At 43.4% G+C, this 17,110-nt stretch overlaps 1 protein-coding gene across 2 annotated transcripts; it reads right to left on the minus strand.

The window, feature by feature from the left end:
- Nucleotides 1-925: 925 nt before the first annotated feature.
- Nucleotides 926-14,945, minus strand: MAPK1IP1L (mitogen-activated protein kinase 1 interacting protein 1 like). Of its 2 annotated transcripts, XM_077819592.1 has the most exons (5): nt 14,831-14,904; nt 8,101-8,244; nt 5,764-5,791; nt 4,512-5,225; nt 926-3,670 (listed from the first exon to the last, which is right to left on the minus strand). In XM_077819592.1, exons 3-5 carry the CDS (start codon nt 5,785-5,787, stop codon nt 3,659-3,661), a joined length of 750 nt encoding a protein of 249 aa, XP_077675718.1. In that variant the 5' UTR covers nt 5,788-5,791; nt 8,101-8,244; nt 14,831-14,904; the 3' UTR covers nt 926-3,658. The 2 variants fall into 2 exon arrangements, with proteins under 2 accessions (XP_077675718.1, XP_077675717.1); XM_077819591.1 differs by lacking the exon at nt 8,101-8,244 and having other exon boundaries at nt 14,831-14,945.
- Between the last annotated feature and the right edge of the window lie 2,165 nt (nt 14,946-17,110).

Raw genomic sequence — 17,110 nt, forward strand, 5'->3', positions numbered from 1 at the left:
TACCTCTCTCCATTCTGAAAACTGACCATTTATTCCTATCCATTGTTTCCTACCTTTTAAACAGTTACCAATCCATGAGAGGACCTTCCCTCTTATCCCATGACAGCTTACTTTGCTTAAGAGCCTTTGGTGAGGGACCTTGTCAAAGGCTTTCTGAAAATCTAAGTACACTATTATCCACTGGATCCCCCTTGTCCACATGCTTGTTGACCCCCACAAAGAATTCTAGCAGATTACTGAGGCATGGTTTTCCTTTACAAAAACCATGTTGACTCTTCCCCAACAAATTCTGTTCATCTCTGTGTCTGACAATTTTGTTCTTTACTATAGTTTCAAACAGTTTGCCTGGTACTGAAATCAGGCTTACTGGCCTGTAATTCCCTGGATCACCTCTGGAGCCCTTTTTAAAAACTGGCATCACATTAGCTATCCTCCAGTCATTTGGTGGGAGCATGACCTTTCAGGCACTGGTCAGCTCAGTATGTATTTTCCCTGGAAGGCAATTAGGATAGAAGGAGTACATACGCATAGACCTTGTATAGACTAGGTGAAAAGGTGTTCAGTTTATAAAATGGTACCTCCCCCAGTTTAGAGAAGGCTAAAGGACATTCTAATCCTGAACAAATCACATCCATGATGTCCAATTTCCACTAGCTAGCAAGGCAGTTTTTAAAAACAGGTGCCACATAAGAGGTGCTACGGACAGCATTGCAGTGTTACATCCGTGCTTTCTGTATATCCTTCATCCAAGTGTCACAAGCAGCCTTTTTAGAGGCCAAACAATTCCAAATTTATATTCAGCTTTTCCTTACTTCCCTCATGCAGGGAAGTCCTGTTTTTGCCATTCACAATCAATATAAAATTTGTGCTTTACAGTGTGGCAAAAGTGGGTAAAAGCAGGCATTGAAAGACAGAAAAACATCAGTCCTGAAAATACGTTTAATGTCCAATCTTATACAAAAGTGACAGCATTTTCAAAAAATATCAAATCCTGTATTTATAGCTTTTCGCTATCATACAGCAATATTTGTCTCATCTAAAGAAAATACAGCAGCAGGTGATAGTCTATACTTTTTAAAGATGTGATTGCTTATATTTCATATTGTAAACAAATGCAGTATGCCAATCTCAAAGCACAAATCAAAACAAACTTCTCAGCAATTTAACTTAAATGATGCATAGAAATGTACAGATTCCATTGCAAAAGCTTCAGGCCAGAAGTTGCTCACACTTGACATTACATGTGATAAAGTTACTACACAGCATACAGTGACAACTTGAGTTTTTACACAATACATTAACAGATAAACCCTTTCACTGCTATGCAAGGACCCTTGCTCACAAAACAAAGGGGATATGAAACAGTTTTCATGACTTCAAGAAATATGAATATACACTGAAAAAGTGTCCCATATGTATCTGAATTTTAGCCTAACCTTTCCAGTAATAAATCCTGCCTATTCCAGGAAGAACCCAGACATCTATTTTATTTACTTTTGGAAATCGCCATTTAAAAAATAATTTGATATGTTCACTTTGTATTTTCTACATCTGGCCCCTTCCCCTGCAAACAGATCCAGACCAGTGCACGTTCTACCCACATTGTGACTACAGGATCAATTCCTTTAAATAAATTTATGTTTTCCGTAGATCAATTTACAGACTAAGGCCGCACATGTCAAATGCACTTGACCAGATGCAACAAAGCATGTTTGCTATAGTCACGTGTAGAAGCTGTATCAGTCTTGGAGAAATTTAAGTCAATTCAGCAATGAATTTTTGAAGTCTATATTCTATAGGAATAGAATTCTACACTAAATTTATGAAATATCCTATTTAAACTATTTCTTCTGGTTCTGATTTCCAGTGTTCATAGATACTATGATTTATGTTGAATATTAGGGACAAGTCTTAATTTGTGTTGTTCAGTTCCACTATTGTCTTCCTAGTACAAAACACACCTACCTTGGCTATTTAGTATCAATATGTCAATATGCTAGAGTGGCCACAGCTCCTTCACAGACTGCACTATTCTGTAAAATTTATTTCAGGGTTCTTGCAACTGCCATGGAGACTATGGCTATGTATCCATCATCACTACCAGGCCAGTCAGTTTATTTTTAAAAGCCCACTACTCTGTGCATGCAGACGTCCATAGTAAGGGAGGGAAGAGAAAGTTACCTTGATTTCACAGTTCCACTACGAAAATGGATTTCCTAATGAGCTGATGTATTACTAATCCGTCAGTATTACTAATTCAGATTTTTAATTCCACCAACAGATGCTAAATTAAGATTTCCCAGGTTGGGATAAAATAACTTCTGCATGGTCACAAAAAGTCTAGGTAATCAAAGTACCATAATGAATTAAAAAAGCCCAAGTCTCAGTGAAGAATGTGTCTTGGTAATGCAAAAAATCATCATTATGATAATTCCATAAAGATTCTCAGTCAGGAGAATGAAATTGATAGCAGTGACACTTCTGATGAACACAGATTTCTAGTCATTCAATTAAAACCAAATCAGATCATGTCATTCAGTGAGGTACAACATACATCTAGGTATGAACAAAGGTACTACCAATTACTATGTTCAATGGAGTTCTGACATAAGACTGGCTCATTTTAAAAATATGGCAGAAGGAGGGAGATGGATTTTAAGGATCTACCTAGGTCACAGCACTATGTGGAATGCCAAAAGCAGCTTTTTGCCACTGGACTATTTTAATTTAACTCAGGCTTAATTTCCAAGGATGCTGAATAAAAGTTCTGCAGAGTTCACATAGCTTGGCAGCAAAGCTAAGTTTCAGATGGACAGAACCCAAGTTAAGAGACAGGATTATCTCCTAGTGGGAATCAGTTTATCTTCATGTAGAGAACAAGCCAAACTTCCAGTCACCACGACTAATTTTGGGCTGGCAAAATTATGCCCTCCTTTTCATGCACAGACCTCACATTTGTGGATTTGTGCTACTTGAGTTGCACATAAATGCCTGTTTGTGAATGTGAACAGGTGTGCATACAAGTTAGACTAAGTACTTCGGCCTATGACTGCTCCTCTGTAGTCCCAGAATCGGAGAGAAATTGTGCTTGAGTGTATAATAAATACATGCTGAGACCACCTTCAAATTCACATGCTCCATTTCTCTTTAGTGTGTTGAATTACTGTAGCATGTTTAAAATAAAGAGATTTCACAAAGAAATCTCAAAATACATTGTTCTTACTGATATCCTAGAATAAACAGAAAATAGACAAAATATGACTATCCATCCATTTAGTGACCCCCACAAGTCTGGTATCAAAACTTAAAGCAATCACTGACATTTAATGTTTAACTTTTTAGTAAGACTTTAGGCCTGATCCTGTAATCCTTACTCACTTGGCAACTCCCTTCCCCCCCTCAAAAAGGAAGTTCTGCCTTGAGTAAGAACCACAGGACTTGACTTTGTCTGCTCATCCTAATTCACTTTAATAAACCAAAAGATGCCAGCATATGAGCAAGTTAAATTTATGCAGATTGCTCCTTCATACGTCAGAAGTACGTACAAGAGGTGAGTGCTCTTCACAATTCCAAAAGTTACTGAAACAAAATTTTTAAAAATCTCTGCAAATAGTGGATGAAGGTGGAAAGCTACAGTACTTTGTTGCCCAGCATGAATTCAGCGGTAAGGCTGTAAAAAATTAAAAAGTGAAATTCAAGGTCAATTTATGGCTTTAGCAAGACAATACATCCTCAAATCAGCACTAAGTAAATGTCTCAACTAAAGGCAAGGACAAATTTAAGTGTACAAGTCAATTGGTACTATGGTGGTTTGTTTTGTTTTTTACCGGTAGTTCTACATTCTAAGGCTATGTCTACACTAGAGACCGTATAGCGGTGCCCTTGCAAGGTCTCCTGTGTAGCCGCTCTATGCCAACAGGAGAGATCTCTCCAGTTGGCATAATTAAACCACCCCGCAACGAGCCGCAGTAAGGCTATGTCAGCAAGAGAGTGTCTCCCGCCAATATAGCACGGTCCACACCAGTGCTTCTGTCAGTGAAACCTATGTCAGTAAGGAGGGTGTTTTCTTCACACCCAATTGACATAAGTTTTACCCACAAAAGTGCTAGTGTAGACAGCCTTTGATTCTAGTCTCTATACGAATAATTCTTTCCATTCTCTCGTTTAAGCAAGGAGTTCTAGCTGCATTTTCATATTTAGAAGACAAATCAAAGTGATGCCTGAAATGAAAGTATTTTTGGAAGGCCAATAAAATACAACCCTAAAGACCACTGTCATACTTCTCAGGCTTAATAGTATTTCAAATCTGAGTTAACTGCCTAAACTGAGCATTCCCATACTTTTAACTCCACTAGGCAGATAATGTCCCATTAAACTGTTGACTGGAAAAAATACATAGCAGTTCTAACAGTCCATACCATTTTATTAAGTGGTCTTTCCACTGCCCAACATCAGTACTTGTGTGTGATGAATTTTGGAATTGTTCAACATAGTACAATTTAAATACTCACATGGTGACCACCAGGCATGGATGGAGTACCAGCAGGACCAGATGGCACTTGAAAAGGATTAGGGGGTGTAGGATATAGTCCTGGAGCTGGATATGATCCCGTGGGTGGAGGAAATGGACCGGGTGGTGAAGGTCCCCATGTTCCAGGTGGAACAGTACCCCACGGTACTGTAGGTGCAGCCCCGGGTGTCTGGGTAGGAGTGGCATATGGCCCTGGGGGTGGATATGGCATACTAGGTGCAGGATACTGCCCTCCCATTGTTGCTCCCCATGCTCCAGAAGGCATGGATCCCCATGGCCCAACAGGAGCAGGAGGTGCAGCTGGCTCTGTTGGACCACCATATGGTCTTGGAAGCTCTGGAAAGGGCATATTTGGTGGAGGATATTGCCCTGGCGGGACAGGACCTGGCACAGATGGGGGTGGATATGGACCACCAGGAGGAGGGCAAGAGGGTCCAGTAGGAGGTGGTGGAAATGGAGCAGGCGGTCCAGGTGGCATTGAAGGATACATTCCTGTTGGGGGAGGTCCAAAGGGCACACTGGAGGCTGTTGTATTTGGTGGCAATCCAGATGGCCCAGTAGGTGGAGCACTTGGGGTGTTCCAAGGATTGGAAGTTGGCCAGCCTTGTGTTGGTTGACCAGTTTGTTGACCAGATTTTGTATTGCTCACTTTGGAGGTTTTAGCAGGGGAATGATCCGGTAAAGCATCTGCCAACTAGAAAACAGAGCACCAGTGAGACTGCAAACTGCCTACTATTGTAATCACTAACTGTACATTTACAAATTACATACAATATTGTTAGGTAAAGCTATATTAGCTCCTGCATGGTTGCGCTTAATTTCATATAGCTTCTCTCTTCAGAATAGCTTCTCTTTAGAATAGAAGTTAAGAGACATTCTGACATGCTATAGCGATAGAACTGAAGACAAAAGGAGAGATACCATTGTGACAATAAGCAAACTTTTCAGTGCAAATCTAGAGGGAAGGGTCTTAAGCATCTTCTACATAGCTACCTTGAAGGCAGCATGTTGGAATTACATTTCAATGCTAATCTCAGACCTGAAAGTCCCAAGGAGACCATCTGACAGATTAGTACATTTAGCCCTCTGCATTGCTCTACTCACTCCAGAGCGAATACCACAACTGCAGCACCAGAAGAATCACCTCCCCATTATTTCTTAAATAACTGTCTGAAATTCAGAATCAAGTTGCTTGGCCAAGCGATTTTTAAGAAAGAAATGTAATTACTTACCGAAAAGTCATCAGCTCCAGACATTTTACTAGGGAAAAAAATAAAATAATGAAGTTAGTTGAAAGTAATTCTCAAAGTATTTCAGGCAAGAGCTTGTAAGGAGGCTAATTCCTGCCTATTTTTCTAAGTTCAGTGCACACAGCAGTTGTATTCTACTAGATGTCAGTTTCCCCAACCATGGCTTTGTTTTTAGGATTCAGAGCTGAACAGATATCCATCTGTTGCCAGGGCGGACTAAGATAGTTCTCTCATGGGTGAAGAGACAGTTTTAGTAGGTTTCAGAGTAACAGCCATGTTAGTCTGTATTCACAAAGAGAAAAGGAGTACTTGTGGCACCTTAGAGACTAACCAATTTATTTGGGCATAAGCTTTCGTGAGCTACAGCTCACTTCATCGGATGCATGCTCTGGAAAGTGTAGAAGATCTTTTTATATACACACAAAGCATGAAAAAATACCTCCTCCCACCCCACTCTCCTGCTGCTAATAGCTTATCTAAAGTGATCACTCTCCTTACAATGTGTATGATAATCAAGTTGGGCCATTTCCAGCACAAATCCAGGTTCTCTTCCCCCCCCCCCCAACCCACTCTCCTGCTGTGAGAAAACCTGGATTTGTGCTGGAAATGGCCCAACTTGATTATCATACACATTGTAAGGAGAGTGATCACTTTAGATAAGCTATTAGCAGCAGGAGAGTGGGGTGGGAGGAGGTATTTTTTCATGCTTTGTGTGTATATAAAAAGATCTTCTACACTTTCCAGAGCATGCATCCGATGAAGTGAGCTGTAGCTCACGAAAGCTTATGCTCAAATAAATTGGTTAGTCTAAGGTGCCACAAGTACTCCTTTTCTCTTTAGTAGGACCTCTGTCAACATTACAGTTCCAGCACATCAGGGAACTAGTCATAACATGGTAGATGGGACCTGCCTATGCTGTAAACTGGATCACATAACCAGAGCTTAAAAATTCCATGTGCTTATGGCAAGTTGAAAGCTGCCCCAGGCAACTGCTCTCAGTTTCTGTATAATCTAAACTCTTATTTTTAGTAGTATTAAATTTGTGAAGACAACCTTCAAAACGTGAACTGACTGAACAGATGCTGTCTTCGTGAATCTAAAGACAAACCATCCCATTGTCTATTCCTGCTCAGAACTTTCCCAAGCTGCAGCAGGGTGAAAACTGACCCATCTTGTCAGTTTTTACTACTCCTATTTGGAACAGCAGGGGCAGCAGTGAGCTGAATCAAACCAGTTTCAGTCTGCTGCTTGGGCAAATTGAGGGATGGCTACTCATTGAAGGTGCCCACAAACAAAGGAGACGCAGAGTAGTGGAGATAGTTTGTAGCAACCAGAAATCTCGAGGGATAAACTGGGTAGCGGACAGCCCTTCATCACTATTGCCGGAAGGCTAGAGGGAGGAGTAAAGAAGTGGAGGTGCAAAAGTCTGTAGTGTAGACCTGGCCTTCGTATCAATCTCTGGCTAGCAGATTTAATCTTCAGGCTATTAGATCTCTGATTAACTTCTAAGCCCTGTGGTGCATTGAGAGGTGTGAGGTGAGCAGGAGTGAGCTGGAGAGACTGATGGACAGAGCTTAAGGCCAGAAGGGAGCATTTTATCATCTATTCTGGCCTGAATAGATATTTGTGGGGAAAGAGAAAAGCTTTTCTAGGGCAGGAGTTAGAATACAAAACGTAATGGAAAGAGAACAAACAGACCTCAAATTCAACTCAGGAATAGATACCCATGATTTATTATAGAAAAAAGACAAAGGGCAGTGAATCCAGAAAGGGAACGAGAACAACAAAAAGCAAAACCAATATAAATAGGGCTGGCTGAACAGTGTTCATCGACTATATTGACAAATGTCATTAGTATCTATCAAATTGTACATTCAACATGTTTTGCACTATTTGACCGAAAACACTATTTAAAAAATACTAGCTGAATATCTGTAAAATCAGTCACATTTATTCAATGAACATTTTTCTGTGGTGACTGACAACGTTGCCATTAAAAACAATTTACAACTGTTTTATTCCATTAAATTACAAAGGGATATAGCCTGGTGTGAGGGTTTAACGATAATTTTTACTTTGGCAAGTAGGCCTAACCCTCAAACTAATAGACGTCAAGTAAAATTTAAATGCTCTGTGCATAAATGAGCGAATCCCATGCATGTATCTCGTGCTAGGTCAGAGGACAGTAATTTTATTTCTAGTATCCCCGACCATGGTTATATTTTTAGTGTAGACTTGCCATACCAGTTTACCCATCCCCTTTTCAGAACCCTAAAAGTAAATCTTTAAAACATATTAGATAAGATATTATTTATTCACCTTAACGTATGTAGTTTTTCACTAAAATGTTTTAGAAATTATATTTAAATTAATATTCCATTCAAGTTGTTCAGTGCAGGGAAAATACAGGTCCCCCAAGGATCTGGACTGGGATCTGTGCTGTTCCACATATTCATAAATGATCTGGAAACGGAGGTGAACAGTGAGGTGGCAAAATGTGCAGACAACACAAACTTACTCAAGATAAAAAGAACAGGAGTACTAACACGGCTGCTATTCTGAAACCTGTCATTACTCAAGATAGTTAAGTCCAAAGCTGACTGGGAAGTGTCACAAAGGGATCTCACTAAATTGCGTGACTGGGCAACAAAATGGCAGATGAAATTCAATGTTGATAAGTGCAAAGTAATGCACATTGAAAAACATAATCCCAACAATACATACAAAATAATGAGGTCTAAATTAGCTGTTACCACTCAAGAAATGTCTTCGAGTCATTTTGGATAACTCTCTGAAAACATCCACTCAATGTGCAGTGGCAGGAAAAAATGCTAATGTGAGGAACCTTTAGGAAAGGGATAGATAATAAAACGGAAAATATAATGTCACTTTATAAATTAATGGTACGCCCACACCTTGAATACTATGTACAGTTCTGGCTGCTGCATCTTAAAAAGATATATTGGAACTGGAGTAAAGAGAAGGGCAACAAATGTTTGGGGTATGGAATAGCTTTCATCTGAGGAAAGATTACAAAAACTGGGTCTGTTCATCTTAGAAGAGATTAAAAAAGGAGGGATATGATAGAGGTCTATACAATCATGAATAGTATGAGAAAGTGAACAGGGAAGTGTTATTACCCATTTATATAAACACAAGAAGTAGGGGTCACCTAATGAAATAGACAGGAGGTTTAAAAAACAAACAAACAAAAAAGTACTTCTTCACGGAGTGCACAGTCAACCTCTGGAACTTGTTGCCATGGAATTTTGGAAAGGCCAGAAGTATAACTGGGTTCAAAAAATAATTAGATAAGTTTGTAGAGGATAGGTCCATCAATGGCTATTAGCAAGATGGTCAGGGATGCAACCACATGCTCCAGGTATCCCTAAGCCTCCAGCTGTCAGAGGCTGGGACTGGATGGATCAGTCCGAATTTCCCTGTTCTGTTCATTCCTTCTGAAGCATTTGGCACTGGCCACTGTCAGAGACAGGATATTGGGATAGATGGACCATTCGTCTGACCCAGTATCGTCATTCGTATGCTTCAATTAAAGTCTCAATAGGCAAAATGCCAGATCAAGTGGTAAATGCCTCATTTGAAGTTTTTTTTTCCTTGACACTCTTCATATATGCTTACAACTAGTTATGGTATGTCTACACTTGCGCTTTAAAGTGCTCAGACTTGCTGCACTCAGGGGAGTGATTTTTCACACCCCCGAGCCAGCAAGTTAGAGCGCTATAAAATGTTAGTGTAGACAGGCTCCGAGTGCTGGGAGAGCACCCCTCGTGGAGGTGGATTACTAGGAGCGCTGGGAGAGCTCTCTCCTAGTGCTTGCGCGCGACCACACTCACACTTCAAAGCGCTGCCGCAGGAGCGTTCCCGCACCAGTGCTTCGAAGTTTCCAGTGTAGACATACTCTTAGATGCAGTGGAGCTGTACCCATGTTGGATCCAAGATATTAGAGAGAGGGAAAGGAGTTATTCAAGTTTAAGAGTTTGGAAGGGAGTGGGAATGATTACAGAACTGAAAGAAAGAAATAAAACCTAAGTCAGGCTTCCCTCCATTTGTGGCAAGACAAAGGAAATTCTGTCTTATAAAGACCCCTGCCTCTGGAAATACCCTCCACGGCAGCTCCATGCCCTGCTCCAACAGATCCAGCAGCTTTGAGACACCAAGCCTCAGCAGCCTCCACCTATATATACAGCCATGACTGTGAATCAGGGGAGGGGAGATAGAGCTGCCAGAATGGCCTGTGAAAAGATTCTGATCCTAGATGCCAACCACCTCCCTCTTCCCCCAGCATTCAGGGTAAGAAGAGGGCCTGCTAGATACTCCCACTACTCTGATCCAGAGATATGGGGCACAACATTCCAGCAGCCTCCAGTTCCACCCACCAGCCCCTCTTCCACAGCAGAACCAACAACTGGACTACATACTCCTGAAGTCACAAGTGACATTTACAGTGACTTTTCTGAATTATGAACTCTGCTCAAATCACGTCCACCCCTCCTGCTGCTTGCTCTCTCTCTTTCCCTAACACTACTCAGTTAACACTAACATTAAGTGCTGGTGATCTATTAACCATTCTTTTTCTATACTTCATGCCTTACAAAAAGCCCTGTCTTTCCAGCTCCCTTCCAAACCAAATATATCATTCAGTCTGACCTGCACAATAAATTATTTACTACAGGACTATAAAAACAACTTGTACATGTTGAGGAGATGCGCTAATAATTAGGTCATTAACTAGCTGCTGAGATTTGATAATCTCTGTCCTTGAGCCACCACAACTGGTCTTGAACAGGAAAAAGGGCTCTGTAGGATTTTTAAATTTTATCTGGAACTAACTGACAGCTATTTCCAGGACAGGCATAACAAATGGCACGGCAACTGCCATAAACACACATGGTTCTTGGTATCAATTACTTACAACTCAAGAGCCAAGTTTACTTCACCTTAAAAAACAAAATAAGAGCGTTTTCCGTAGAAGGCTGAACTATTTGGATATGTAAGTTTCTCAAAACTTCTCTTTTCATAAACCTACCCCACCCTTCTCCTTCCTGCTGGGATACCTGTTTGTTGCCACACCACATTTTTATTCTTTCACTTTCTCTTAGCACAGTGGTTCTCAAACTAGGGCCGCCGCTTGTTCCGGGAAAGCCCCTGGCGGGCCGGGCCGGTTTGTTTACCTGCTGCGCCCACAGGTTCGGCCGATCGCAGCTCCCACTGGCCGCGGTTCACGGCTCCAGGCCAATGGGGGCTGCAGGAAGCGGCGTGGGCTGAGGGATGGGCTGGCCGTCCTTCCCGCAGCCCCCACTGGCCTGGAGCGGCGAACCACAGCCAATGGGAGCTGCGATCGGCCGAACCTGCGGACACAGCAGGTAAACAAACTGGCCCGGCACTCCAGGGGCTTTCCTGGAACAAGCGGCAGCCCTAGTTTGAGAACCACTGTTTTAGCATTATATAGCTTCTATTCTCAGATTCATAGGGTTTAAGGACAGACGGGACCATTAGAAAGGTCTGAACCGTACATCACAAGCCATTCATTCTCACTGTTACCTTTGTACTGAGCCTACTAACTTGGGTACAGGTTAAACACTCTCTCCAGAAATGTGCCCATTCTTGATTTAAAGACATCAAGAGATAGAGAATCCATCACTTCCTCTTGGTATTTCTGGCTTCTTATGCTCTTGTTATGCCTTTCTCCACTAGGTTAAAGAGCACTGTAGTATCAGATATTTTCTCCCCTTGAAGATATTTACACTCTAGTCAAGTCATCTTTTAATCATCTAAACAGATAGAACTGTTTAAGTCTCTCACTGTAAGGCATTTTCTCCAACCCTGAAATAATTTTTGTGGCTGTTTTCTGCGCCCTCTCTTATTTTCAACATACTTTTAAGATATGGATACCAGAAGTGTACACTGTATTCCACTAGTGAGCCCTTTCTTCTTTATGCTCATCCTGGATACCTCACAAGAAATACAGAACTTTGGTGCAAGTTGTTTGCAGAAAGTCTAGAAGATGATCCTGATAAATTGAGAGATGAGTTCAAAAGAAACAGCAGAAAGAAAGTATATGGTATATAACTTCAATAACATGAACGCTGAAGAATTATCCTTGAAACTAGATGGGCAGACATTACTGAAAATGCAATGTTTTGAGTATATGGGTTTCAGAATCAGGGAAAATGGGGAAATTAGAGCTCAGATAATAAATGCCTGGCACAGACAGACAGGTCCTGTACTATGTAACAAGAAGATACCAATAAAATTAAAAGGGAAATATCTATAAAAACAGTGGTCCATCCAGTTTTAGTGTATGGTACTGAGGGCTTTTCTACACTTAAAACACAACAGTGTAGGTAACACTTACACCAACAGGAGGGTTGGCATAGATAATCTACCTCCTGAGAGGTGGTAGCCAGGTCAGTAGAAGAATTCTTCTGTCAACCTAGTGGTCTGTACACAGGGACTTAGGTCATCTTAACTATGCTACTCAGGGGTGTGGATTTTTCCACACCCTGGACCGACATAGCTAAATCGACCTAATTTTCTGGTGTAGACTAAGCCTGTGTTTTAGGCAACAAAGAAGAAACATGACCAAGTGATCTGTCCCTCAGAAAAGGAAATGCTAAGGTGAATAAGTGGTGTAAGCAGGAAAGACCATGTGAGGAACATGTATGTTAGAGAGATGCTTGAAATAATACCCATAAATGAAAAAGTTACAGTTTGGTCATGTAAAGCACAGTCCTGATAACTATGTGGGGAAGAGACATGTTAGCATATGGTGTGACAGAGGGTTATGGCTAAGGCTACATTTTAGTCACGGGTATTTTTAGAAAAAGTCATGGACAGGTCATGGGCCTGTGACCTATCCATGACTTGTACTATATGCCCCTAACTAAAACTTGGGTGCTGGGGGGCGGGGGGAGAGGTGGGTTGGTGGGCTCCCTACCCAGCTCCCTGAAAGCGATGCCACGCCCCTCAGTTCCTAGGCAGAGGCACAGCGGGCCATGAGTGCCCACTCCGCAGCTCCCATTGGCTGGGAACCACAGCCAATGGGAACTGTGGGGGCAGTGCCTGCGGGCAGAAGCAGCATGTAGAACCGCCTGGCCACCCCTCTGCCTAGGAGCTGAGGTAGGGACATGTCACTGCTTCTGGGAGCCCCCCCCAGGTAAGTGCTGCCCAGAGCCCTCACCGCATCCTAACCCAACCCCCTGCCACACCCAAACTCTTGCTGCTGCTGGCCCAGGGGCTGCCTGAGTTGCTCAGGCAGCCCCGGGGGCCAGCCGCTGCAGAAGTCACGGAGGTCATGGGAAGTCATGAATCTGTGACTTCCTTCAAATTCTCTGATGCTGCAATTAAGACTGCAAGTCTGTCACAGAAGAGGATTTGAAGTGCCACCCACATTTGATATGATTAACACATGGAATAGGATGACTATGTATACAGAGGTAAAATCACCTACATACTCCTTCTCACTACTCCCTTGTTTTATTTGTGTGTGTATATATACACACACACACACGAGCCTCTTTTGCCACACCACTGCACTGGTAGCTCACATACAGGTGCTTGTCCACTAAAACACCCTAAATCCTTTGTAAAGTCACAGCTTTCCAGACTTCAGACCCCCCTATTCTACAAGTATGGCCTGCATTCCTTATTCCTAGATGTACCACTCTGCATGCAGATGTACTGAAACCCATTTTGTTTGAACAGGCCAAGGCTGCCAAGTGACACAAATCACACCATATGAGTACTCAGTGCTCACTATTTACCACTCTGCCAATCTGCAAATTTTATCAGTGCGACTTCCAAATCATTGATGGAAATGTTGCTGTGTCAGGCCTAGTCCCAAACCCTGAAGAACCCCACTAATCAATGATGAAGATTCCCCACTGACAAATTTGAAGTCTGTCAATTAGCCAATTAACCTATTTAACCTGTACATAATATTGCACGTTAATTCTAAAATCAGAATGTCATGTGATACTAACTCAAACAGCTTACAAATGTTTAGGTATTACATCTCACATGATCTGAACTAAGGTCACACTGAAAGGAAACAGACTGGCCAAAGGCTTTCTTCAATGAGGCGTCCTTCTGCCCGAGTTAATATACATTTTAATAAGCATTTTATAAGCTTAATGGACAAAATGCTTTTTTCAGACAATCAAAAAACACAGCAAAGCTTTTTTCGTACTATTACACTATACACAGCTGAACAAACTTGAGACTGAACCTGTTTGCTTTTTACATGTGGTGTACGAGCACAGCGCTAACTAGTATAAATGCCATCTTGACGATCAGCTCCTAAGCACCAACCAACGGGTTACCAACGTGCCCCCTGGTGTAACGCGGCGTGCTGCCGCAGTTACTGAATTCCTTTGTGCACCATTTCCTGTCACCCCAAAGGCGGCACTCGTTTAGCGCCGCTCTGCGGGATGACTCGGGGTAGCTCGCTCACGGTGGCCGCGCTCCCAGGCACCTCCTTTCCACAGCGCTTTCCGCGGGGGACACTGCACCCCGCAGGCGGCAGGAGCTCGCGCAGCACTCTGGAGAGCAGGGGGCGGACGTGCGGGGCTGCGCCCCTACGCAAGGGGCGCGCTGGCCTCCGCGGTTCGCAGGGACACATCCCCCGCCGCGCAAGGGCTCAGCGGCGGCGGCCAACAAGAAGCGAACAAACCCTTCCGCGGCGCGGAAAGAAACCAGCCGCCAGGGCGCCTCGCGCAGGGCGGAGAGAGACCGGAGTCTGCTCCCCGGGCACCGGCCGCCCTCCCCGCCCCCGGGAGGGAACCGGGCCAGACCCACCGAAGCCACGGCTAGGATCTGCCAGAGCCTCCCCCCCGGCCGGGCCAGAGCCTCCCCCCGGCCGGCCTCGGGCCCCCGAGCCCAGCCCGCCCCCGACGGCCCTCCCCGACTCGGGCCCCGCCGCACCCGGGCCAGGCCAGGCCAGGCCACCTTCCCCCGCCCGCGCTGGAGGCCGCGGCCCGAGCGGAGCCAGCCAGGCGCGCGCGCGGCCCGGGCTCCGCGGCCGCCCTACCTGCGAGGGGGACTCGCTCGGCGCAGGCGGCGGGGGAGGCAGCCGGCCCAGCAGCAGCGCGACCCAGCCTCCCACTCGGAAGCGGAAGTGCGTCTCTTCCCCCGACAGGAAGGTCACGCCCGCTGGGCCCGCCCCTTCCTGACGCGGGGGCGAGCGAACCCGGCCCCAGCCACGGTGGGTCACGTGATAAAGACCCCGCCCTGCGGCCCGAAGCGCGAGCGGCCTTTCCCGGCGCGAGGTGGATGACGGGACAGCTTCCAGCCTCCTCCCGGGTCCAGGCTCCCGCCCTGCGCCGCTGCCGATTTTGGAGGGCGCCACAGCGGCCCCTAGTGGACGGCAAGAGAGGTGCTGCTGTGAATCTAGTGCTCGGGCCATTAACAAGAGCGCCCTGCCCAGTAACATTGTTCATAGTCTCTGTGTGTATATAATGTCTTCTGCAGTTTCCACGGTATGCATCCGATGAAGTGAGCTGTAGCTCACAAAGCTCATGCTCAAATAAATTGGTTAGTCTCTAAGGTGCCACAAGTACTCCTTTTCTTATTGTTCATAGAATTAACCCTCTGCGAGAAGCCAAGAAAAACAACTAAAACAGGTTTCAGAGTAGCAGCCGTGTTAGTCTGTGTTCGCAAAAAGAAAAGGAGGACTTGTGGCACCTTAGAGACTAACCGATTTACTTGAGCATAAGCTTTCGAGTGAGCTGTAGCTTGCAAAAGCTTATGCTCAAATTATCATACACATTGTAAGGAGAGTGATCACTTTAGATAAGCTATTACCAGCAGGAGAGTGGGGTGGGGGGAGGTATTTTTTCATGCTTTGTGTGTATAAAAAGATCTTCTACACTTGCCACAGTATGCATCCGATGAAGTGAGCTGTAGTTCACGAAAGCTTATGCTCAAATAAATTGGTTAGTCTCTAAGGTGCCATAAGTCCTCCTTTTCTTCTTTCAGATAAATTGGTTAGTCTCTAAGGTGCCACGAGTCCTCCTTTTTACAAATAAAACAGCAACCGCCTCATGTGAAATAAGTCACACGAGCGTTGCCTGTTTAAGGTGAAACAAACAATGAAACAGCAGCTCTCAGGGAAGGAAAACAAACACACAACCCAGTCATCCGAAATGGAAAAATTCTGACTTAAATCCCCAAATGCTGGGGATTTGGTTAATAACAGAAGAATACAATGGGGTGGGGGGTTGGTTATTTGAAGAAAACCTGGATATTTTGGTGAATTTTTTTTCCATAAATTGCTTCATTTTTTATGAAACTCTAATTTTTATTTAAAGACTTTTTATCAGAAAAATGTCAAACAGCTGTAGCAACCACATACATTTATATATATAAATAATAAATATACAAACAACCCTTTGCACTTGTATAGCACCATCCATCCAAAGATCTTACTCTGTTACAAAGGAGGTAGGTGTCACTCTCTGTCAGCCTGTCTATTGATCTATCTAGGACTCAAGGAGCTCAATCTATTTATCTTAGCAAGGAGAAGGTTAAGGGGTGCCTTGATTACAGCCTATAAGTACTTGCATGAGGATTAAATATTTAATAATGGGTTCTTCAGTCCAGCAGAGAAAGGTCTAACACGATCCAATGATTGAAACTAGACAAATTCAGACTGCAAATAAGGTGTAAAGTTTGAACAGTGAGAGTAATTAACCATTGGAACAATTTACCAAGGATCATGGTGGATTCTCCATCACTGACAATTTTTCAATCACTATTAGGTGTTTTTCGAAAAGATCTGTTCTAGGAATTATTTTTTGGAAGTTCTATAGCTTGTGTTATCCAGGACATCAAGTTAGATGATCATAATGGGCCTTTTTGGTTTTGGAATCTATGAATCTGTCTATGAGCTCCAAATATGGTACCTAGCACATGTAGCCCTTGCTATTGAGTCTTCATCTTAATGAGCATAAACCCTGCAATGTGTTATTTAAAATTATATCACAGCATTGGTGATATATTTAGGGACATACTCCTGCCTGGCACTCCAAACTGTAGTACCGATCCTGCAAACATTTTTGTATCTGAATAGTCCCATTGAATTCAATGAAATGTATTCATGCGAGTATGCACGTCTCTGAAGAATTGGGCCCCTCATTTGATGCATTTTACTTTTGTCATAAATGTACCTCTTTTATCACTTTCCAAGATCTTGCTCCTGCTCCCCTTTGAAATCACTTACAAAAGTACCACTCTCTTCAATAGGACCAGCAACAGGCCACAAATGTTACCATAGCTGAAATGGGAATGAGAATGCTATAGCTTTGCCGAT

This window comes from Eretmochelys imbricata, chromosome 6 (assembly GCF_965152235.1).
Source record: "Eretmochelys imbricata isolate rEreImb1 chromosome 6, rEreImb1.hap1, whole genome shotgun sequence".
NCBI lineage: Eukaryota > Metazoa > Chordata > Testudines > Cheloniidae > Eretmochelys > Eretmochelys imbricata.